Source organism: Mobula birostris, chromosome 13 (assembly GCF_030028105.1).
Source record: "Mobula birostris isolate sMobBir1 chromosome 13, sMobBir1.hap1, whole genome shotgun sequence".
Lineage (NCBI taxonomy): Eukaryota > Metazoa > Chordata > Chondrichthyes > Myliobatiformes > Myliobatidae > Mobula > Mobula birostris.
Window position 1 is genome coordinate 27,998,053 of NC_092382.1, and position 23,768 is coordinate 28,021,820.

At 44.3% G+C, this 23,768-nt stretch overlaps 1 protein-coding gene across 1 annotated transcript in view; it reads left to right on the forward strand.

The window, feature by feature from the left end:
* Positions 1–788: 788 nt before the first annotated feature.
* The window catches only part of LOC140207864 (uncharacterized), a 54,006-nt gene continuing 31,026 nt past the window's right edge, over positions 789–23,768 (forward strand). The window contains 3 exon segments of the mRNA XM_072276411.1: positions 789–927; positions 6,992–7,159; positions 12,771–15,259. Of these exon segments, the coding sequence (XP_072132512.1) occupies positions 13,154–15,259 (2,106 nt within the window). The 5' untranslated portion in view covers positions 789–927; positions 6,992–7,159; positions 12,771–13,153.

Consider the following 23,768-nt stretch of genomic DNA (forward strand, 5'->3'; position numbering starts at 1 on the left):
TGACTGCTGGAGCTGAGAGAGAGAGAGACAGACACACACACACACACACAGAGGGCCAGCGGACTACAAGCTGTAGTTTGCTAAAGTAATGGGTAACAGTTTGATACCTTTCCCATGCCCAAAAGGACTGGGTGAAGGAGCGGCACGCAGTGACTGTCACTGTTTTGATCCATACGTGGATTGTTGTAGTATTTCTGTGGCGACCACTTTCGTTAACCCTTGCATGGATTCGGGTGTTGTGCAGCGACCACTTGTTCTAAAGCATATTCCTGTCACTGTCACTTTCGTGGATTTTGGAATACGGCTCGACGACTGAAAATCTTCTGTGATTTGTATTTCGTTTTCCCAGCGCGGAACCTGTGAAATTCTTTATGATTACTTCCTCGTTGCATTTTAATGTGGATTTACAAGTTTCCCCATTCCGTGGAAAACTGAAACTTGCCATCTTGAAACTTTCAGAACTGTTCCTAAACTTGACATTTTTGCAGCCACAAACGCATAACACTGTTAACTTCTGTTTAGAAGAGTAGTTTGTTTAATTGTCTCTATACTAATACAGATAGTAGTTTATACTAATACAGACTGAGTTTGTGGTCTATCGCTGCCGGTACATAACACAGAGTGACGGGCGGGTCGCTGGAGTCTCTCCCTGGGTTGTGGGACCCCACCGGTCACGTGATCCTGTTCGCCCCGCCCATTTAACCGCAGACGGGCAGCAGCAGCGCGTCTTTTCCCGAGGCCCCGCCCTCCGGATGACGCAATAATCTCTCCGCGCATGCTCACTGTCGCCAGATGGACGGTCTTTGCCTTTCCGCTCAGTGCTGAAGCGAGTTGTCTGCGGGATCGGGAAGGGACGATCGCCTCCCAGGTCGGGGAGCCGGGGGTCGGGATCACTGTCTGCGGGCCGAAGATATCACTTTCCCATCGGTGAGTACTGAGACCGATCCCGAGCGGGGAGATCTGATGTTGGCCGCCAGCCCCGAACGGCGGGCCAATTACTCATTTAGTACCCAGTTATCTGGGCTCGTCAGAAACGTGTCGACTTCACTTAATCTGCATTGAACGACCCAAACCAGGAGCGCAGGCTGTCTATTTCCGCAGAATTGAAATGGAAGTCCCGCCAACTGGTCACGTGAGGCTATTTAGCCCCGCCCTCCGCTTTGTGACGCAAGATCACGTGGTGTGTGCTCACACTCCCCGATGGGTGGCGATTCTCCGGGACCCCTGGTAGCAGCAGAGATGCAGAGGAGCAGATTGAGGGGCAGATTCTGGAAAGGTGCAAAAATAACAGGGTTGTTATCATGGGTGACGTTAACTTCCCCAATATTGATTGGCACCTGATTAGTTCCAAGGGTTCAGATGGGGCAGAGTTTGTTAAGTATGTCCAGGACGGATTCCTGTCACAGTATGTGGACAGGCCGACTAGGGGGAATGCCATACTAGATCTAGTACTAGGTAATGAACCGGGTCAGGTCACAGATCTCCCAGTGGATGAGCATCTAGGGGACAGTGACCACCGCTCCCTGGCCTTTAGCATTATCATGGAAAAGGATACCATCAGAGAGGACAGGAAAATTTTTAATTGGGGAAGGGCAAGTTATGAGGCTATAAAGCTCACACCTGTGGGTGTGAATTGGGGTGATGTTTTTGCAGAGAAATGTACTATGGACATGTGGTCGATGTTTAGAGATCTCTTGCAGGATGTTAGGAATAAATCTGTCCTGGTGAGGAAGATAAAGAATGGTAGGGTGAAGGAACCATGGGTGACAAGTGAGGTGGAAAATCTAGTCAGGTGGAAGAAGGCAGCATACATGAGGTTTGGGAAGCAAGGATCAGATGGGTCTATTGAGGAATATAGGGAAGCAAGAAAGGAGCTTAAGAAGGGGCTGAGAAGAGCAAGAAGGGGGCCTGAGAACGCCTTGGCGAGTAGGGTAAAGGAAAACCCCAAGGCATTCTTCAATTATGTGAAGAACAAAAGGATGTCAGGAGTGAAGGTAGGACCGATTAGAGATAAAGGTGGGAAGATGTGCCTGGAGGCTGTGGAAGTGAGTGAGGTCCTCAATGAATACTTCTCTTCGGTATTCACCAATGAGAGGGAACTTGATGATGGTGAGGACAATATGAGTGAGGTTGATGTTCTGGAGCATGTTGATATTAAGGGAGAGGAAGTGTTGGAGTTGTTAGAATACATTAGGATGGGTAAGTCCCTGGGGCCTGACAGAATATTTCCCAGGCTGCTGCACGAGGTGAGGGAAGAGATTGCTGAGCCTCTGGCTAGGATCTTTATGTCCTCGTTGTCCACAGGAATGGTACCGGTGGATTGAAGGGAGGCGGATGTTGTCCCATTGTTCAAAAAAGGTAGTAGGGATAGTCCGGGTAATTATAGACCAGTCAGCCTTAAATCTGTGGTGGGAAAGCTGTTGGAAAAGATTCTTAGAGATAGGATCCCTGGGCATTTCAAGAATCATGGTCTGATCAGGGACAGTCAGCATGGCTTTGTGAAGTGCAGATCGTGTCTAACAAGCCTGATAGAGTTCTTTGAGGAGGTGTCAAGGCATATAGATGAGGGTAGTGCAGTGGATGTGATCTACATGGATTTTAGTAAGGCATTTGACAAGGTTCCACACGGTAGGCTTATTCAGAAGGTTAGAAGGCATGGGATGCAGGGAAGTTTGGCCAGGTGGATGCAGAATTGGCTTGCCTGCAGAAGGCAGAGGGTCGTGGTGGAGGGAGTACATTCAGATTGGAGGATTGTGTCTAGTGGTGTCCCACAAGGATCTGTTCAGGGATCTCTACTTTTCATGATTTTTATTAATGACATGGGTGTGGGGGTAGAAGGGTGGGTTGGCAAGTTTGCCGGTAACACAAAGGTTGGTGGTGTTGTAGATAGTGTAGAGGATTGTCAAAGATTGCAGAGAGACATTGATAGGATGCAGAAGTGGGCTGAGAAGTGGCAGATGGAGTTCAACCCGGAGAAGTGTGAGGTGGTACACTTTGGAAGGACAAACTCCAAGGCAGAGTACAAAGTAAATGGCAGGATACTTGGTAGTGTGGAGGAGCAGAGAGATCTGGGGGTACATGTCCACAGATCCCTGAAAGTTGCCTCACAGGTGGATAGGGTAGTTAAGAAAGCTTATGGGATGTTAGCTTTCATAAGTCAAGGGATAGAGTTTAAGAATCGCAATGTAATGATGCAGCTCTGTAAAACTCTGGTTAGGCCACACTTGGAGTATTGTGTCCGGTTCTGGTCACCTCACTATAGGAAGGATGTGGAAGCGTTGGAAAGGGTACAGAGGAGATTTACCATGATGCTGCCTGGTTTAGAGAGTATGGATTATGATCGGATATTAAGGGAGCTAGGGCTTTACTCTTTGGAAAGAAGGAGGATGAAAGGAGACATGATAGAGGTGTAGAAGATAATAAGAGGAATAGGTAGAGTGGATAGCCAGGGCACCACTGCTCAATACAAGAGGACATGGCTTTAAGGTAACGGGTGGGAAGTTCAAGGGGGATATTAGATGAAGGTTTTTTACTCAGAGAGTGGTTGGTGCGTGGAATGCACTGCCTGAGTCAGTGGTGGAGGCAGATACACCAGTGAAGTTTAAGAGGGTACTAGACAGGTATATGGAGGAATTTAAGGTGGGGGGTTATATGGGAGGCAGGGTTTGAGGGTCGGCACAACATTGTGGGCCGAAGGGCCTGTAATGTGCTGTACAATTCTATGTTCTACGTTTCCTCTACGTTGTGTTGGGGAAATCTAATGTTGGCCACTGAGTCGCGTTAACTTCCCCCAACTCGCCTCGCTTCCTGAGGCCCCTCGCATTTGTCCCTCAGCTTTCGGCTGTAGACTTCTCCCCGATTGGGGTGGGTGAGAAAGGAGAACGTCCCAGGTTGTGGGGATCTTTGATTTCACTGCCTGCTTTACCGAGGGACTGGGAAGTCTAGGGGGCAGAATAGTTTCTATGATGTGCTGATCTGTATCCAAAGGTCTCTGGAGTTCATCACAGTCACGGGCGGAGCAGTTACCATGGAAACATGTGAAGTGTCCGGATGAGAAACTTTCTGTGGTGTGTTGATAAAAATTTGGTGAGGGTCAAAGTATATATGGCAAATTTCTTGTTGTTTGTTCTAACTTTGTCATTTTAGGATCTTTTATACAGTAGTATGTACTATTAATTCAGTATCTGTGTCTTGCTGGAGGACCATCAATGATTGTCTTTGATCCCTTCTCCCACCTGGTTCCATGTGCTCATCCCTGCCCATCTTGTTCAACCTCTGTCCAGTCTCCTAACCCCACCCCACTGTCCCGCTTCAGCGATATACATCAACCATCTGGGTCAACCTCGGTCACCCTGTGTCCCACCTCCTCAATGTTGTATATCAGCAATTTTTCTTCTAACCCTTGTTATTGTGAAGTGTTCTTTTGCACCTTTGGCCTTGCTGAGTTATTTCCAGAATCAGTTTTTGTTAGCTGGAATGCCAGAGGGTCATCAGGTACTAGTTGTGTTGTGCATTGGTGTGGAGATGCTGGTTTTTGAACTGTGACTGGCTGACACACTGCAGCATTTTCCTGTCAGCAAAGAGTACTGGGAGAGTCCTGTGATCTACATTCCAGGCATATGGAACTGTCGCTGTTTCGGTTTTGCCTTTGGTTAGTGCTTCTACAGATGGGGCAGGATGGTCGTCCTTCTGCAATGAAGCAGAAATTTCGAGCAGCTGGACATTGGTTGTGTGGAAATCCCAGAATGCACTACCCAGTCTGAGTTGCGGGGGTGATGTGTGAGATTTTCAGGGTCAGTGAGTGGCAGGTTCAGCTGTGTGAGGTTGAATCCTGGGGTATCACAGTTTTTGCTCCAGGTAAAATGGACCCGGGGATCGAGCTGCTTGGGTTTATGAGGTGTTGAGCGAGTATTTCTGGTCTGGGATCAGATGTTTATTTCTGGAGTTCCTTTGGAAGCAATGACTGCTAATCTGAGGAGAGGCTATGAGTAAATGGACTATTCTGTGTTTACAGCAGTAGAAATAGACCCATGAGTTTGGTGTTCAAACTGTGTTTGGAAATCCCCCCTGTCTGTCACTCAGTGGAAATCAGACAGAATCTCAAGTTGCTGGAGATTGGCACTAAAAACTGAAAATGTTTGAAGTCATTCTGATGAAACATTATTAACCTGAATTGTAAAGTGTGTTCCTGTCCCCACAGCTATTCCTTACCTGCTGAGTGTTTCTGGTAATTCCAGTTTCCTTTTATTACGTTCACCCTGGACTGGTTTATATTTCCTGAAATAAACCTGGTTTCACTTGGAAACGGAAATGGCTTGTTTTGTGATTGTAGTGTTATGTGGTCGGCAACTATGAATATAGAATTGAGTCAGGTTTTAACAAACAAACTGAAATATTTATTAAACTCTGCTCAACAATAGTGAAAAGTAAACTAACGACTAACTTAACCGGAAGTTAACTGCTATATGGCAATTTAACAAACAGCCAAACTCTGGAACAGTTCTTAAAGAGGTAAATTCAAACACAGTCTTAAAGTGGTAAATTTGAAAGTCCAAGTGATTTACGCAGTCAATAAGGAGAGACTTCTCTGGAAACGGATTTCTTCAAAGATGTGACGTTACTGCTGATTCTGTCCAAAGGATTCATGTCAAAGGAAATAAAACGGATTAAAGGAACTGACCTTTTTCTGGATGCTGAACACTGCACAAACCTTTCCCAAGCTTGCAGGGGTTATCTCAGATGCAGATCACTAATTCTGAACGAAGATTCAATAAGGTCGATCTTTTATGAAACCGCCAAATGACACAACCTTTACTCAATCCTTCAGGTTCCTGTAGTTTGGTAAAGGTCTTCACTCTCCGACACTAGACTGCAAAGGTAAACAAACAAAACCTGGCAGCGATTGGCGAAACTGCCAGAACAACGGTTTTACCTTAAAATAGAGAGTAAAACTTTGCTTTGAAACAAAACTACGTCATGAGATGATTACGCAGCAAAACTAACTGACGAACCAAAACTGATGAACTAACTCCGTAACAACAGGGGTTTCCCCATGTATACCTGTTGGAACAGGTCATCACATGACCTCACACTGGCAGGAAAATTACTTGACCCCACCATCACAACGCAATTACATCATGCTCACAAGATACTCCATTACTTCATGGTCATAAGACAGTCACAAGATGCCCACAAGGTATGTAACAGTAAAACAGTAAAGAAAGCACAACATTTCCCCCTAAATTATCCTGGTACCAATTTGTCTATTATTCCTGGAAATGTGTTTGTACAGTTGTTGCAAACAAGATTTACAAGAATAATCTGAGGAATGATCGGCATTATGTATGAGGAGAATTTCATGGTTCTGGGCCTGTGCTGGATGTAGTTCAGAGGGACAGTTGGGGTGGTGGAGGGATGTATGGTCAAGTAAACCTCTTGAAAGCTGAAAAGCCTGGATACAGTGGACATGGAGAGGATGTTTCCATTAGACGGAGAGTCTGTGATGTGACAGCACAGTCTCAGAATAAAGATGCTTCCCTTTAAAACTGACATGAGAAAAATGTTTTGGCCGAAGGATGTCCGATCTGTAGGATTTGTTGCCACAGATTTTGGTTGAGGCTGCCATTCGGGTATATTTTTGACAGAGATTAATATATTCATGATTGCTAAGTAACTTCGGGGTTACAGGAGGAAGGCAGGAATATGGTGTTGGAATAAAATTCAGCTATGGTTGAGTGGTGAGGCAGACCAGATGGATCGAATCACTTAATTCTGTTCCTGTGTCTTATGTCTTACCATGACTGAATGATGGGTTGTTCTTATCCCACATCGTTTTGTGACGTGTGAAGGACAATAATAGATTGTTCACTGAGATCATTATATCTGCCTTCAATGTTTAAATTTTAGTGAGTTTTGTTCTTAGTAACATTAAACAGAAATGTTTTTTTCTCCTTTTTATTGTTATTGTGCTTCATTATCTTTCACGTTAAAGTTAGACCTGCGGTGAGAGATTTATTGGAAGAAAAACCCCAACTGGAAGCAAACCACTACTGAAGATCAGGGAACAGCAACAAGAGAATCAGCCCGAGGGTTGAGAGCATCAGCTGGAGAGGACCCATCTGACTCGGAGAATCCAGTGATTCAGTCAGGGGAAAGTTTGGTGAGTCTCATTTACTCAAACACTGGTCTTTTAGACGTTGCATACTTGTACAAAGGATGGTAGGAAATAGTTGGGGTGAGACTGAATGTTCCCAGAAGAGCCAGTTATGCCTCTGTCAGACCCAGTTGCAATCACTCCAGGTCTGGTAATGTGCTTCCAGCAGCCCAGCCCTTTAAAACCACTCCCAGTCTGTGGAAGTCGAATCCGGATAAAGTCACTCAGAGATCGTATAAGTACAAACTCTTTATTCCAAGCACCCGGGGCTATTCAGTTATTCGCTCAAACAGGAACAGTCCATGACTGTTCCTGCCCAATCCACTAACTGACTAACAATTTCCCTTACACCACAGATATATCCGTCCAGATACCCCCCACACAAGACAGGCTGGAGTCAAAGTTATTTGCTAAAGACAAATTACAAAATAGTCATAATGGCTTACACACACAGAACAGACTGAATCTGTCCTATCTCTGTGCATGAGTGCACAAGGAGATAAGCATCCTGAAACCCTAGCTAGATACCCTCAAGAAGAAATATGGCTCAGCGTGGCTCAGCACATCTGTTGACCATCAGCAGTTTCTTTCAGAAAAACAGGCTGCTATCGTTTAACAACGTGTTAACCCTTTTATATACTTTATCATTCCCTCCTTTTGATCATTACATGATCAACAAAGCAGTAATTTTTCACAGAGAAAGCAACCGAGTACAGCATTGACATATCAGTGGGTAATAACAGCGTACAACAGTAATTATAACAATGACATGTAGAACTATTAGGCCATAATGCAATATCATGCTCCACATATGAGTGAACAGGCCTTCGAAGACCATCATTTTGACCCTTTGGTGACCCCATGTAAATCCTGTCCAACTTTCTTAATGCTGCAGTCTCCTCGGCAGTGTGCTCGGAGAGGGATGTAATGTTAGTAGACTCATCAGGGATATAGGTGTAGCATTCTGTGTCAATAATAGCACAGGTTCACCCTTTCTCAGCTGGGATAAAATCTGAAGCTATACAATTCTGTAGGACTGTGTGCCGGATTGCAGTCATTTCAGTGGATATTTCTGTTACTTGGGCCTGTGTTTCTGTCAGGGCCCCTGCAGTATTGTGGCCAGCTCCTCAAGTGCTGTAGCCAAATTGATTATCTCTCGTGTATTCCTGGCTACTTCATAGGAGAGAAAAGTGATCATCCAAAATTGTTCAGTCTTAGTTATTCTTCTCTGCTGCTGGCCACCTGCAAGTATGGCCAGGATGCATGTTTCCCAGTATAGGAACTTCTGTTTGGTGGGGGCCTGAGATAGCATCCCTCAAAACACTGACAGCCACAGTCATCTCTGACTAGACCACAGTTCCTCACCTCTCTTCCCCGGGTGTTATTTGAGAAAGCCCAGGCTAAGAGTTCCTCACTCTGGTTGAGCGGGATTACTGACATTGGAATCATAGTTTCACTATGCTGGGGAATTTCAGTACAAACCCAGCAGGCCCCAGTTCTACCTGTTTGGCATAGGTGTGACAGAGAGACAGAAAGATGTTAACATGGGGGCCCCCGGATGCTGGGGTGAGCCCTCTCAAAGACATGAACACAAACACCACTATCAGCCAATACATTTTCCTTTTGTCCGAGAGAGTCCTTCTACTCAGTTCCGTCAGTAACAAATTTGGTGTCTGTTCAATGTATCCACCGAGATTGCCCCTTCAGTTTCACAGCCGTGGGAGTGGTCAGTAACTCCTGATGTGGTCCTCTCCACCGAGGTCTGAGATTCCCTCAATCCCAGTTCTTCATCAGGACAAAATCCCCAGGTTCTATGGTGGGATAGTCACTCCTCTCTGCGGGGTAGTTCCCTTCCTTGCAAGCCTGTCGTACCTGTGAATGTAATGCTTGGAAAATTTTGGTTAGTTGGCATATGTATTTCCCCATCTCTTCCCCTAGAGTATGCTGTTACGTACCCCATAGGTTTTTTATATATGCTCAATTCCTCGGAGGGTTCAGGGGAAATATTTATGTGCAATGTAGAAACCGGTGTCACCTGTGTGTATTGTGGTGATGCAAAAGTTGCTGGAGAATTTACAATTGGGAAGAAGTGGAGTGATACTTGGAAATCTGACTTTTTAAAGCATAATTTAGCAAGCAAGCCATATATGGATAATGTGCAAAAGCTCTGATGAGAAAATCCTTCGTTATCTGTTACAGGCCTGCTACATGGGTTGCGTGAGAGTGCAGATGAACTTAAACAAACCCAGAGGAGATCAAAGTTCTTATAGACAGTGATTTGCTAGCTGTTCAAATGAATACCTCTCTATATAAAATTCACTATGCACATGTTGTTACTGGGTAAAAAATATACGGTACAAGATTGATGTGCACACTGGTCATGACAAATTAGAGGGGACATTGGTGGGAAGGTGGGGAGACCTCCAGTGTCCCTGATGCCCTCACCTACAAGATGTACATCCAGCTGCAGCTTGTAACCCTGCACTTTAAGGAGCTGTAACTTGAAATGGATGAATTCCAGATCATCCAGGAGTTGGAGGGGGTGATAAATATGACATGAAGGGAGGTGAGTTACAGCCAAGGTGCAGGACACAGGAAACTGGGTGCGAGTCGGGAAGGGGAATGAGGTTAAATAGCCATTGCAGAGTACTTTTGTTGCTATCCCACACAACAACAGGTGGACCGCTTTAGAAACTGTTGGGGGAGGAGGATTACTGACAGGGGAAAATCAAAGGGATGATAGGGGATTCGTTAGTTAGGGGAACAGAACAAGAGGGGTCTAATATCCTAGTGGTAAGGCTTGCTAGTGTGGGGGGAATGGGGTGATATGGTTAAAATAAGTTGTAGGAGGAATGGGAGCCAGAATGACAGAACAGATAGTGGAGAGGGTGAAATCAATTGAATTGACTTTATTACATACATCCTTCATATACATGAGGAGTAGAAATCTTTACGTTACGTCTACATGTAAATGTGCAATATGTAATTTATAGTACCTTATAACAAATAATTTGTTCATAGGACAGTCAGAATAACATACAAGTGCAATTGTATCAGCATGAGTTGATCAGTCTGATGGCCTGGTAGAAGATGATGTCCGGAAGCCTGTTGGTCCTTTTGCTGTGGTACGTTTCCTGGATGGTAGCAGCAGGAACAGTTTGTGGTTGTGGTGAATTGGGTCTCCAATATCCTTTGGGCCCTTTTTACACAGATGTCTCTGTAAATGTCCTGAATAGTGGGAAGTTCACATCGACAGATGTGCTGGGCTGTCCGCACCAGTCTCTGCAGGTTCCTGCAATTAACGGAAGTACGGTTCCCGCGATTAAGGGAAGTACGGTTGCCATATCAGGCAGTGATGCAGCCAATCAGGATGCTCGCAGTTGTGTTCCAGTAGAAAGTCCTTAGGATTTGGGGCCCCATCCCAAACTTCTTTAACCGTCTGAGGTGAAAGAGGTGTTTTTGTGCTTTTTTCTCAACACAGCCAGTATGTACAGGCCAAGTGATATTCTTGGTGATGTTTATGCTGAGGAACTTAAAGCTGTTCACCCTCCCAACCCCAGATCCATTGGTGTCAATAGGGGTTAGCCTGTCTCCATTCCTCCTGTCATCCACAATCAGCTCCTTTGTTTTTGTGACAATGAGCGAGAGGTTGTTTTCTTGACACCAGTCAGATGTTGTTCAGACCTCAGATAGAGTCAGCAATCAAATGGTTGAGCATGGTGTGATGATGTGCTGAGCTGTGTATATCACAATGCAAGAAGTATCGTAGGAAATCCAGATGAGCTCAGGACAGGGAATTATGATATTGTAGCCATTATTGGGACTTGGTTGCACCCAACAGTCTGAAGGATTTAGAGGAACAAATTTGTAGAGAGATCACAAACCATGCCAAGAAACAAAGGTTGATCCAGTAAGTGCTTTTAACTTTCCATATATTGACCTGGACTCCCATACTGTAAAAGGCCTAGATGGGGTAGAGGTTGTCAAATGTGCCCTTAATCAGTACGTAGAATTTCGGATGTAGAAGTGTGCAATAACCTGTTCGGAAATATTCCAGGGCTGGTGACAGAAAATAGTGATCATAATGCCATGAGATTCAAAGTAAATATGGAAAAAGAGAGGTCTGGGCCATGGGTTGAGATTCTAAATTGGAGAAAGGTCAATTTTGATGGTATCAGAAAGGATCTGACAAGTGTGGTTTGGGACAGGCTGTTTTCTGGCAAAGGAGTACTTGGTAAGTGGGAGGCATTCAGAAGTGAAATTTTGAGGGTGTCAAGTTTGTATGTGCCTGCCAGAATAAAAGCTGAAAGATGGCTGATGCAGGGTACCTTGGTTTTCAAAAGATATTGAGGCCCCGGACATTTTATTCCTCCAAATGCCTCAGACTGTTGGGTGCAACCAAGACTCATTAATGACTACAATATCATAATTCCACGCCCTGAGCTCATCTGACATTTTTTTAGTTGTCTTCTGTTGGTTTCTAAAAGCTTCCCAATAGTTTTTGCTCTTTTGTTTGCCCTCTCTTTGGCTTTTATGTTGGCTTTGGCTTCTCATTTCATCCACAGTTGTGTCCTCCTGTCTTTCCGATGCTTCAACTTCTTTGGGATGTATCGATCACTCAGCTCCCAAATTGCTCCCAGAAGCTCCAGCCATTGCTGCTCCATTGTCACTCCTACCTTTTCCCTTCCAACCAAGTTTGTCCAGCTTCTCTGTCATAGTAACATGGAGAAGTTCAGTACAGATACAGGTTATTTGGCCCATCTAGTCAATGCTGAAGAAAATATTTAAGCTGTCTTATACGACCACTTGCACCGGGACCATCGCCCTCCTTACCCCTACCATCCAGGCTCCCATCCAAACTTCCTTTAAATAGTGAAACCGAGCTCATATTCGCTACTTGTTCTGGCATCTCATTCCACACTTTCACAACCATTTCAGTAAAGAGCTTTTCCAAATGTTCCCATTAAATTTTCACCTTCCCCACTTACCCATGACCTCGGGTTGTCACCCCCCCAACCTCAGTGGAAACAGCTGCTTGCATTTACCCTATCTATACCCTCATAATTTTGTATACAGTACTTCTGGCAAATCCTCAGAGCAATGTATAATTTCCTTGTTGATGTTTAGAGCCTTTTTTAGGTGCACAAGATGATGAGGGGCATTAATCGTGTGGACACGAGGGGGTATCGCTTTAAGGTGCTTGGAAATTGATACTGAGAAGATGTCAGGGGTAGGTTTTTTTACACAGAGAGTGGTGGGTGCGTGGAATGCACTGCCGGCTATTTGTGTGTGAGTGTTTCAGTTACTGTGGGGCCAGGAACCCATGCAGCTCAATGAGAACAGGGAATAATACCAATGGAGAGAGTCAAACTGAGCCAGGTCACTGGTTGGAGATGGCAGAAATGCCCCATTCTTACAGAGACAGGAAGAGCATCAGAGAATTTGATGGTCACTCCAGATACCAGCACTGTGCCCAGTTAGAAGATGATTTCTCTCTCCAACTTGGGTTGAACTTCACTGTAACAGTGAGATGCCAGATCACACCTTGATAACTCAAGTAATCTCATCTGAAATGTTGTCCTACACCTATTGATGGATTTTGTAAATCTTTTTACAGGTTAAAAATGGCAAGGAATTTGTCTACGTGAATCTCGAACACAACACGCCAGTTTTGCTGTCTCTGTCCAGATACTTAAGAAGAGGAGCAAGGGATTCACTCGATCATCCTTCCTGCTCAGACTGTGGGGAGGGATTGTCATCTGACCGACTGGCATGCCCGTCATTTTACATATGGGGAGAGGCCGTTCATCTGCTCAGGCAGTGGGAATGGATTCACTTGGTCATTTCAACTGAAGGTGCATCAGCGAATTCACCTGTTCTGTGTGTGAGAAGGGACTCAGTCGGTCTACCCACCTTTGGACACATGAGTCAGTTCATACTGAGCAGAGGCTGGTCATCCGCTGAACTTGTGGTAAAGGATTCACTTGGTCATCTGGCCTAATGGCTCACCAACGAGTTCACACCGGGGAGTGGCCGTTCACCTGCTCGGACTGTGGGAAGGGATTCACTTACTCATCTAAACTGAAGATACATCAGCGAGTTCACACCGGGGAGATGCCATTCACCTGCTCAGACTGTGGGAAGGGATTCACTTGCTCATCTAAACTGAAGGTACATTGGCGAGTTCACACTGGAGAGAGGCCGTTCACCTGCTCAGTCTGTGGGAAGGGATTCACTTGCTCATCTCAACTGAACATACATCAGCGAGTTCACACTGGAGAGAGGCCGTTCACCTGCTCAGTCTGTGGGAAGGGATTCACTTGCTCATCTATACTGAAGGTACACCAGCGACTTCACACCGGGGAGAAGCTATTCACCTGCTCAGACTGCGGGAAGGGATTCATTCGGTCATCCTACCTACAAGCACACTGGTCAGTTCACACTGGGGAGTGGCCGTTCACCTGCACGGACTGTGGGAAGGGATTCACTTGCTCATCTAAACTGAAGGAACATCAGCGAATTCACACTGGAGAGAGGCCGTTCACCTGCTCAGACTGTGGGAAAGGATTCATCCAGTTATCCCACCTGCAAGCACACAAGTCAGTTCACACTGGGGAGCGGCCGTTCACTTGCTCAGACTGTGGAAAGAGATTCACTTACTCATCCCACCTGAAGGCACATCAGCGAGTTCACACTGGAGAGAGGCCGTTCACCTGCTCAAATTGCGGGAAGGGATTCACTCAGTCATCTCACCTGAAGGTACATCAGCGAGTTCACACTGGGGAGAGGCCGTTCACCTGCTCAGACTGTGGGAAGGGATTCACTTGCTCATCTAAACTGAAGGAACATCAGCGAATTCACACTGGAGAGAGGCCGTTCACCTGCTCAGACTGTGGGAAAGGATTCATCCAGTTATCCCACCTGCAAGCACACAAGTCAGTTCACACTGGGGAGCGGCCGTTCACTTGCTCAGACTGTGGAAAGAGATTCACTTGCTCATCCCAACTGAAGGTACATCAGCGACTTCACACCGGGGAGAAGCTATTCACCTGCTCAGACTGCGGGAAGGGATTTGCTCAGTCATCTGAACTACTGGTACACAAGTCAGTTCACACTGGGGAGAGGCCGTTCACCTGCTCAGACTGTGGAAAAGAATTCACTTGCTCATCTAAACTGAAGGTACATCAGCGAATTCACACTGGGGAGAGGCCGTTCACCTGCTCGGACTGTGGGAAGGGATTCACTCGGTCATCCCAACTACTGCTACACAATTCAGTTCACACTGGGGAGAGGCCGTTCACCTGCTCAGTGTGTGGGAAGGGATTCACTCAGTCATCTAAACTGAAGGTACATCAGAGTGTTCACACTGGAGAGAGGCCGTTCACCTGCTCAGACTGCGGGAAGGGATTCACTCGGTTATCCTACCTACAAGCACACTGGTCAGTTCACACTGGGGAGTGGCCGTTCAGCTGCTCGGACTGTGGGAAGGGATTCACTCGGTCATCCCAACTACTGCTACACAATTCAGTTCACACTGGGGAGAGGCCGTTCACCTGCTCAGTGTGTGGGAAGGGATTCACTCAGTCATCTAAACTGAAGGTACATCAGAGTGTTCACACTGGAGAGAGGCCGTTCACCTGCTCAGACTGCGGGAAGGGATTCACTCGGTCATCCTACCTACAAGCACACTGGTCAGTTCACACTGGGGAGTGGCCGTTCACCTGCGCGGACTGTGGGAAGGGATTCACTTGCTCATCTAAACTGAAGGAACATCAGCGAATTCACACTGGAGAGAAGCCGTTCACCTGCTCAGACTGTGGGAAAAGATTCATCCAGTTATCCCACCTTCAAGCACACTGGTCAGTTCACACTGGGGAGCGGCCGTTCACTTGCTCAGACTGTGGAAAGAGATTCACTTGCTCATCCCACCTGAAGGCACATCAGCGAGTTCACACCGGAGAGAGGCCGTTCACCTGCTCAAATTGCGGGAAGGGATTCACTCAGTCATCTCACCTGAAGGTACATCAGCGAGTTCACACTGGGGAGAGGCCGTTCTCCTGCTCAGTATGTGGGAAGGGATTCACTTGGTCAAGTCAACTACAGAGACACCAGTCAGTTCACACTGGGTAGAGGCTGATCAGCTGCTTGGACTGTGGGAAGAGATTCTCTCAGCCAAATCAACCAAGTGTGCATCATTGAGTTCACACTCGGGAAAGGCTGTTCACCGGCTGTGAATGTGGTAAAGGATTCATTCAGTTATCTATCCTTATGACACCCTATGCGATTCACACTGGGGAGAAAGTTTCAATAAGCTGCATGCTGGATATTTGTCCATCACTGTTGCTGAATGCTATTTCGAGAGTGACTGTCGGTGCTGAACTCTGCAATTATTGCTGCTGCTCACCCCACCCAGTTCTGCACCCTGGTCACTGGGCATGGGAGGAGGTTCTTCTGCTGCATATTCACCTTTAATGGGACTGGAGTTTTAATATTCTGGACCTGAGACAAATCAGTCAGTTCTATTTTAAACTCCGTCTCTGGTACTTAGTAAATTTATAACACACCTAGTGTGCAGTCGAGCAGCGGTCCCCAACCACCGGGCCACAAAGTATGCGCTACCGGGCCGCGAGGAAATGATAGGATTTGGCGATATGAGTCAGCTGCACCTTTCCTCATTCCCTGTCACGCACTGTTGAGCTTGAACGCACGTGAGGTCATTACCTGCGCGTCATCCATGTCAGCGCGGGAAGGAGATCAACTCCTCAAGCTTGCAAATGATGATGGGCTGCAAAGTATTTTTGACATAACATCTCTGCTGGCATTCTGGATCAAAGTCAAGGCTGAATATCCTGAGAAAGCCACGAAAGCACTGAAAATGTTGCTCCCATTTCCAACATATCTCTGCAATGAATGCAACGAAAACCAAATTGCGTAATGGACTGGACATAAGGAACCCCGTTCAAGTATCGCTGTGTCCCATCACCCCTCGATGGGACCATCTGGTTGCAGGGAAACAAGCCCAGGGCTCCCACTGATTCAGCAATATTGGTGTGTTGCAATGATTTATATGTTCATATGGGGAAAATATGTGCTGTGTATTTAATATCCAAACGTTACTTAAAATGTCATGATGCTATTGACATACTTATATAACCCTATAACAAGTACAGCATGGAAACAGGCTATCTCTGCCCTTCTAGTCCATGCTGAATACTATTCTCACCTAGTCCCACCGACCATGGAACACCGACCTAGACCATTCATTTCCTGTCCATACACCGATCTAATTTTTCTCTAAATTATATCGAACCTGCCTCTACCACTTCTACTGGAAGTTCATTCAACACTTACTTCAAGCTCCCCTGTCCTTCCCTGATACAGCAATTGACTTGTGGCTATATTCATGCAAGGAAAATATGCGCTGTGTGTTTAATATTAAATTTGTTAGATACCCTTTTAGAAACGAAATTGAGTGTATTAGCCACTTATCATCTATATTCCGGTCGTGATTAACACCTCCCTTCCCCCCACCCCGAACAGAATCGCCAAAAACGATTTCTAGAAGAAATCGGCAGGTACACGCATGCACACTGGTGCCCGCGCAAGGCTTCATGGTCATTGTAGTCTCTGTAAACAACGTATTTGGCTCAACTCTTGTCCATTGGCAACCCTACCCACCTCCCCCACCCCCGGGTATTGTCAATATGAAACCGGTCCGCAGTGATTCTGTTCCATGACCGTTCTTTTAAATCCTCCCGTGTACGGCCAAAGCCAGCATGGTTTTCCTCAGGAGAAATCTTCTCAGACGAATCTGTTGGAATTCTTTGGTGAAATGAGAAAGGCAGTGGGTGTTGTTTGTTTGGATTTTCAGATGGTCTTGAACAAGGTGTTGCACCTGACGCTGATTAACAAGACCACAGCTCATGGTGTTTGGTGTCTCTTTGCCTGTTCCCACTGGAGTTTAGAATAATGGGGGGGGGGGGGGGGCGCGGTTTCCTGAATACTGAGAAGCCAAGATAGAGAGGATGTGGAGAGGACGTTTCCCATAATGCAGAGCCCAGGACTGGGGGTACACCCTCAGACTACAGGGAAATCAATTCAGAAGAGAGAGGAGGAGGAAGTCTTATGATATTATGTTTATTCAACACGGCCGTGTCTGATCTATGCGTCTGTTCCCATCCCCCTCTATCTCCACCTCAATGTACCCAACCACCCGCCTACTCTCAGATACATAGACACTTCACTGATCCTGAAGGAATTTACATGGAAGATTTAGAATTCAGCAACTTCCATACGTCTCCATTTAAAATGAGCAGCCCTTTTCGATCTCTGTCCGTTTCCTTCTCACTGATCAGCAGAAATGTCAAAGAGCCCATCCCTTTCCTCGTTTATCTCCCCCGTCTCAATCCCTGGTTTCTATCCTGGTTTATTTCTCCATCCCTATTCTCTCCAATCTCTCTCCTCCATCGTTCTCTCCCACGTCCATCTCATTTCCCGCCATTCTCTCCCCTCACTGGTTGTCGCCACCGTCTCTCTCCCTTCTTGTTTCTCGCCTCCGCTACGTCCCTCCCATCTCTCCCCAGTCTGTCTCGCTAACACTCCAACAGCCTCTTATTTCTGTAACTCAGTTTCTCCCTCCCTCACTTTCACTACCACCACTCAGCCTGTTTTCTCTCTGTCTCTCTCTCTCTCTCTCTCTCTCTCTCCCCCTCTCTCTCTCCCACTTTCCCTTCTCTCCCCCTCTCTCTCTCCCACTTTCCCTTCTCTCCTTCTTTGAGTATTGTGACCATCATTGAACACAATACTCTAAGTGTGGTCTCACCAGAGATCTGTGGAGTTACAACATGGCCTCTCTACTCTTGAACTCAATCCCCCTGTTAGTGAAGCCTAGCATCCCATAGGCCTTCTTAACTACCCTATCAACCTGTGCAGCGACCTTGAGGGATGTATGGATTTGAACCCCAAGGCCCCTTTGTTCATCCACACTCTTAAGTAACCGACGATTAACACTGTATTCAGCCTTCTGGTTTGTCCTTCCAAAATGCATCACCTCACACTTATTCGGATTGGACTCCATCTGCCATTTTTCTGCCCAACCCTGCATCCTGCCTATATCCTCTTGTAACCTTCGACAACCTACAGCTCCATCCACAACTTCTCCAATCTTAATATCATCCGCAAACTTACTCACCCATCCTTCCACCACTTCGTCCAGGTCATTTAATAAAATCACAAATAGCAGGGGTCCCAGGACAGATCCCTGCATCACTCCACTTGTCACCGACCTCCAGGCAGAATACTTTCCTTCCACTACTACCCTCTGCTTTCTTCCTGTAAGCCATTTTTTTAACCAAACAGCCAAGGTTCCACTGATCCAATGCCTCTTGACTTTCTTGATGAGTCTCCCGTGAGGGACCTTGTCAAATGCCTTGCTCGGATCCATGTAGACCACATCTACCGCCCTACCCTCAACAATTTATTTTGTTACCTCTTGAAAAAACTCAATTAGGCTTGTGAGGCATGACCTTCCCTTCACAAAGCTATGTTGACTATCCTTGAGTAGACTGTACTTCTCCAAGTGCTCGTAGATCCGATCCTTGAGAATCCTTTCCAATAGTTTGCAGACCACCGACGTAAGACTCACCAGTCTATAGTTCCCAGGATTCTCCCTATTACCTTTTTTAAACAAGGGAACTACATTTGCCATTCTCCAATCCTTCGGCAACTCCCCTGCAGCCAAAGAGGATTCAAAGATCATAGCTACTGCTCCAGCGATCTCTTCTCTCACTTCCCACAGCAACCTGGGTATATCATGTCCGGCCCTGGGGATTTATCAATCTTGATGTTTTTAAGAAGGTCCAACACTTCTTCTTCCTCAATCTCCACATTGTCCAGCACACAGGCCTGTTCTATTTCGAAATTGTCCTGATCAAGATCCTTTTCACTTGTGAATACTGAAGCAAAGTATTCATTTAGGGCCTCCCCAACCTCCTCCGCCTCCAGGCATGTGTTGACCTCTTTATCCTTTAGCGGCCCCACCTTCATTCTTGTTATCCTTCTCTTCTTCACATACGCATGGAACACCTTAGGGTTCTCCTTAATCCTACGTGACAAGGCCTTCTCATGCCCTCTTCAAGCTCTCCTCAGTCCTTTCTTAAGCTCCTTCCTGACTACCCTATATTTCTCATGAGCCCCTCATGCTTCCTTCTTCTGGTATATTCTTCCTTTTTCAATATTTTTATTGGTATTATATAAATTACACGAATACAAATACAAAAATCATAAGGATATAAGTAAATAATACAAATTACATTACATTTAAATCAGAGTAATATGATCATAGTGTCCCATATTCCAAAGCCATCATGTATAAAAAAAAGATTGAATTATGAAATGAAACAGAAAAAAAATTGTATTTTATTTAAAAAAATCTATCCTCACTCCGAAAATGAGCTGGTTGGTAAAAGAAAAAACAGAAGAAAATAGAAAAATACCTTACCATATGATATAATAATAATAATAATAATGGCACAGATCCATACTTTAATAACTGTTCAAAGATTGTGACGATTATTCAGAAAGGGTCCCCATAACATTAAAAAATCATGTTTTGTATCAGAAATCGAACAACGAATCTTCTCTAGATTAAGGCACAACATAACGTCAGCTCGCCATTGAACATGAATGGGCGGGGCGGCCTCCTTCCACTTGAGCAAGATCGTCCTCCTGGCCATAAGAGACATAAAGGCCAATACCCGCAAATTAGATGGCTTCAATTTTGTAGCACTGTCCTCAACAAAACCAACCATGGCAGTCAAAGGATTGGGCTTAAAGCTGACATTCAAAAGTGCAGAAAGTGTTTGAAATACATCTTTCCAGAATTTTTCAAGGTTCAGACATGACCAGGACAATATGAATTAGTGTGGCCACTCCATTACCTCATCTATCACAGTAAGGGGAAATATCTACGTAGAAATCAGAGTGCTCATCTTTAGACATACGAGCTCTCTGTGTCACTTTGAATTGTAATAAAGAATGATGAGCACATAATGATGGAGAATTAATCAATTTTAAAATAATCTTCCAGCTCTCATCAGATATGAAAACCTGTAAATCCTTTTCCCAGTCTCCTTTAATTTTATCTAAGGAGGCCATTTTCAGTCCCGACAGTAGACCATAAATGTAAGATATTGAACTGTTATCAAAGGGTTTCAAATTAAAAATTGTATCTAATATATTCTTATCTGGACTTGTAAGAAATGTAAGTAATTGAGACCTTAAAAATCTCTAATCTGTATCGAAAAAAGTGAGTGTCGGAAAGGTTAAATTTCGTTGGAAGTTGCACAAAAGAAGAGAGATTCCCTCCATTAAACAAATCCTGAAATCGTTTAATACCGAATCTATCCCATTCTTTAGAAGATGAGTCTAAAGGAGGAGGAGGAGAAGATGGCACACGCGGCCATTTCAGTGGTGCTGTCTGTTATTTGTCAAGTAGGGGACCGTGCACAATTCTGATTTGATGGAGATAGACGTGAGAGTACGGAGGAACATCTGGAGAAACTTCTGAAATGCCCCCTTCGCTGCCGCTGTTACTGTGTGGTCCGGAATGTCCGGAGAAGGCCCCGAATCCTCGGCTTTGCTTGTTTCGGCGGCCAGGCGAGGTCAAAGGCACTCCGCAGAGGATGGCAGTCGGGAGGCTCGAAGTTTTTGGATAAATGGACTCAGTGTCGGCTGTGATCGGGTGTTTCCAATGCACTGGCAGTAGTCGGTGCCTGGAGGTTTATGGCAGGGAGTTTCTCCCTTTGACGCCTGCTATCGGGGACTCGGGAGTCGATCGACTCGGGATTTCGAGACTTGTTTTTTTTACCATGCCCATGGTCTGTTCTTTATCAAATTATGGGTTTGATTTTTACTGCTGTAACTATATGTCATAATTACGTGGTTCTGTCAGTGTTAGTCTTTGGTTTGTCCTGTTTTTCTGTGATATCACTCTGGAGGAACATTGCATCATTTCTTAATGTATGCATGCATTTCTAATGACAGTAAACGAGGACTGAGTGTTCTCATTATCTAATCTAATCTAAATTAAAGATGGTTTGAAAAAAAACAATCAGAAAATATGGGACTTGAGAGGGAGAATATCAATAAACCAAAATGTTTTCTAAACTGTAACCAAATCCTCAATGTATGTTTAACCGCCACATTGTAAATTAATTTATTTAAAGGTAAAGGAAGCAAGGATCCAAGTAAAGAAATAATGGGAAGTTTTATAACAGAGTTGACTTCCAAAGAAACCCATATAGGGCAATTCTCATGGTTAATGTAATATAACCAGAACGCAATATTACGTATATTAACTGCCCAGTAATATAAGCTAAAATTGGGTAGGGCAAATCCTCCATTCTGTTTGGTTTTTTGAAGGTGAGCTTTATTTATATGAGGTTATTTTTTTAATTCTTCCATATATAGGAAGAAGGAATTGAATCCAAAGAGTCAAAAAAAGATTTAGGAATAAAAACAGGCACAGCTTGAGAAAGGTATATAAATTTAGGTAAGATATTTATTTTAATAGAATTGATTCAGCCAATCAGTGATAAAGAGAGAGACGAGCAATTAGAGAGTGTTTTTTTAACATAATTCAAAATACTTTAAAAAATTTCCTTAAATAAATCTTCAGAATTCTTATTAATTGTTACTCCCAAATATGTAAATCATTCTCCTAAAATTTTAAAAGGTTACTATCAGTTGGTATGAAATTGTTAAAGGAAACAGTTCACTCTTCTGTAGCTTTAATTTGACTAAAATTAGTCAGTAAACGGAACACAAATGGTAAAGAGATTGTAACATTAGATATAAAAAGCAATAAGTCATCAGCATACAGCGACACTTTATGAATAGTACCTCTCCTTAGAATACCAGTGATCTCTTTTAACTCTCGAAAAGCAATTGCTAAGGGTTCTAATATCAAATCAAAAACCAGGGGGCTCAAGGGGCAACCTTGTCTAGTTCCACGTTGGAGTTTAAAGGGTTTAGAATTCTGAAAATTAGTAAGAATCTGAGCGGAGGGAGATAAATAAAGTAATTTAACCTAATGAATAAAATTAGGCCCAAAATTAAATTTTTCTAAGGATGTAAATGGGAAGTTCCATTCAAGTCTGTCAAAAGCCTTCTCTGCATCCGACAATATCACACACTGTTATTTCCTTAGATGGAGAGTATATAACATACAACAAATGGAAATATCGATTTTTAATAAATCCTGTCTGAACATTCAAAACTATAGAAGACATAATATTTTCAAGTCCGCGAGCCAAAATTGAGTAAAGAGATAAGTCTATACGAAGAACGTTCAGTAGGATTCTTATTCTTTTTGAGAATGAGCTAAATTAAAACTTGGTAAAAAAGACTGCTGCAGTCTTCCTACCTTAAAGGAATCAGTAAGGGTAGAATATAGTGTGGTATAAGCAAGGAGGAAAAAGCCTTATATTCTCCAGAGAATCCACCAGGTCCTGGGGATTTCCCAGAATGCAATTCTCAAATAGCCTGAGCAATTTCCTCCTGGGAAGAGGGCTGATCCAATTGCCTACGATCATCTAACGAAAGATTAGGAATATTTAATTGATCTAAAAAAATATACTTTACAATATTATCATTAACAGAGTCAGAACTATACAATTTAGAAATAAATTCCCTAAAAGTGTCATTAATTTCAAGGTGGTCAGTTGTCATGTCCCCACTAATTTTACGTATTTCTTTAATTTGCCACATGGCTGAAAATGGCTTCAATTGATTAGCCAGTAGCTTACCAGTTTTATCTCCATGAATATAAAGTTGACTTCTATCTTTTAAAAGTTGGCTTTCAATTGGATACATTAAAAGCAGATCATATTTAGTTTTAGTTTCAATACGTCTCTTATATGTTTCAGGATCAGGTACCGAAGCATATTTATGGTCCAGTTGCTTTAACTGATTGGCTAATTCATTTCTTTCTTTGTTAGCTTTTTTAAATGATGTTTACAGTATAAGTGATAACTTTTCAAAACTCGTTAGATTCTGGGCTAGTCCCTGAGGATTGGAGGGTGGCTAATGTAACCCCACTTTTTAAAAAAGGAGGGAGAGAGAAACCGGGGAATTATAGACCGGTTAGCCTAACGTCGGTGGTGGGGAAACTGCTGGAGTCAGTTATCAAGGATGTGATAACAGCACATTTGGAAAGCGGTGAAATGATCGGACAAAGCATGGATTTGTGAAAGGAAAATCATGTCTGACGAATCTCATAGAATTTTTTGAGGATGTAACTAGTAGAGTAGATAGGGGAGAACCAGTGGATGTGGTATATTTGGATTTTCAAAAGGCTTTTGACAAGGTCCCACACAGGAGATTAGTGTGCAAACTTAAAGCACACGGTATTGGGGGTAAGGTATTGATGTGGATAGAGAATTGGTTAGCAGACAGGAAGCAAAGAGTGGGAATAAACGGGACCTTTTCAGAATGGCAGGCAGTGACTAGTGGGGTACAGCAAGGCTCAGTGCTGGGACCCCAGTTGTTTACAATATATATTAATGACTTGGATGGGGGAATTAAATGCAGCATCTCCAAGTTTGCGAATGACACG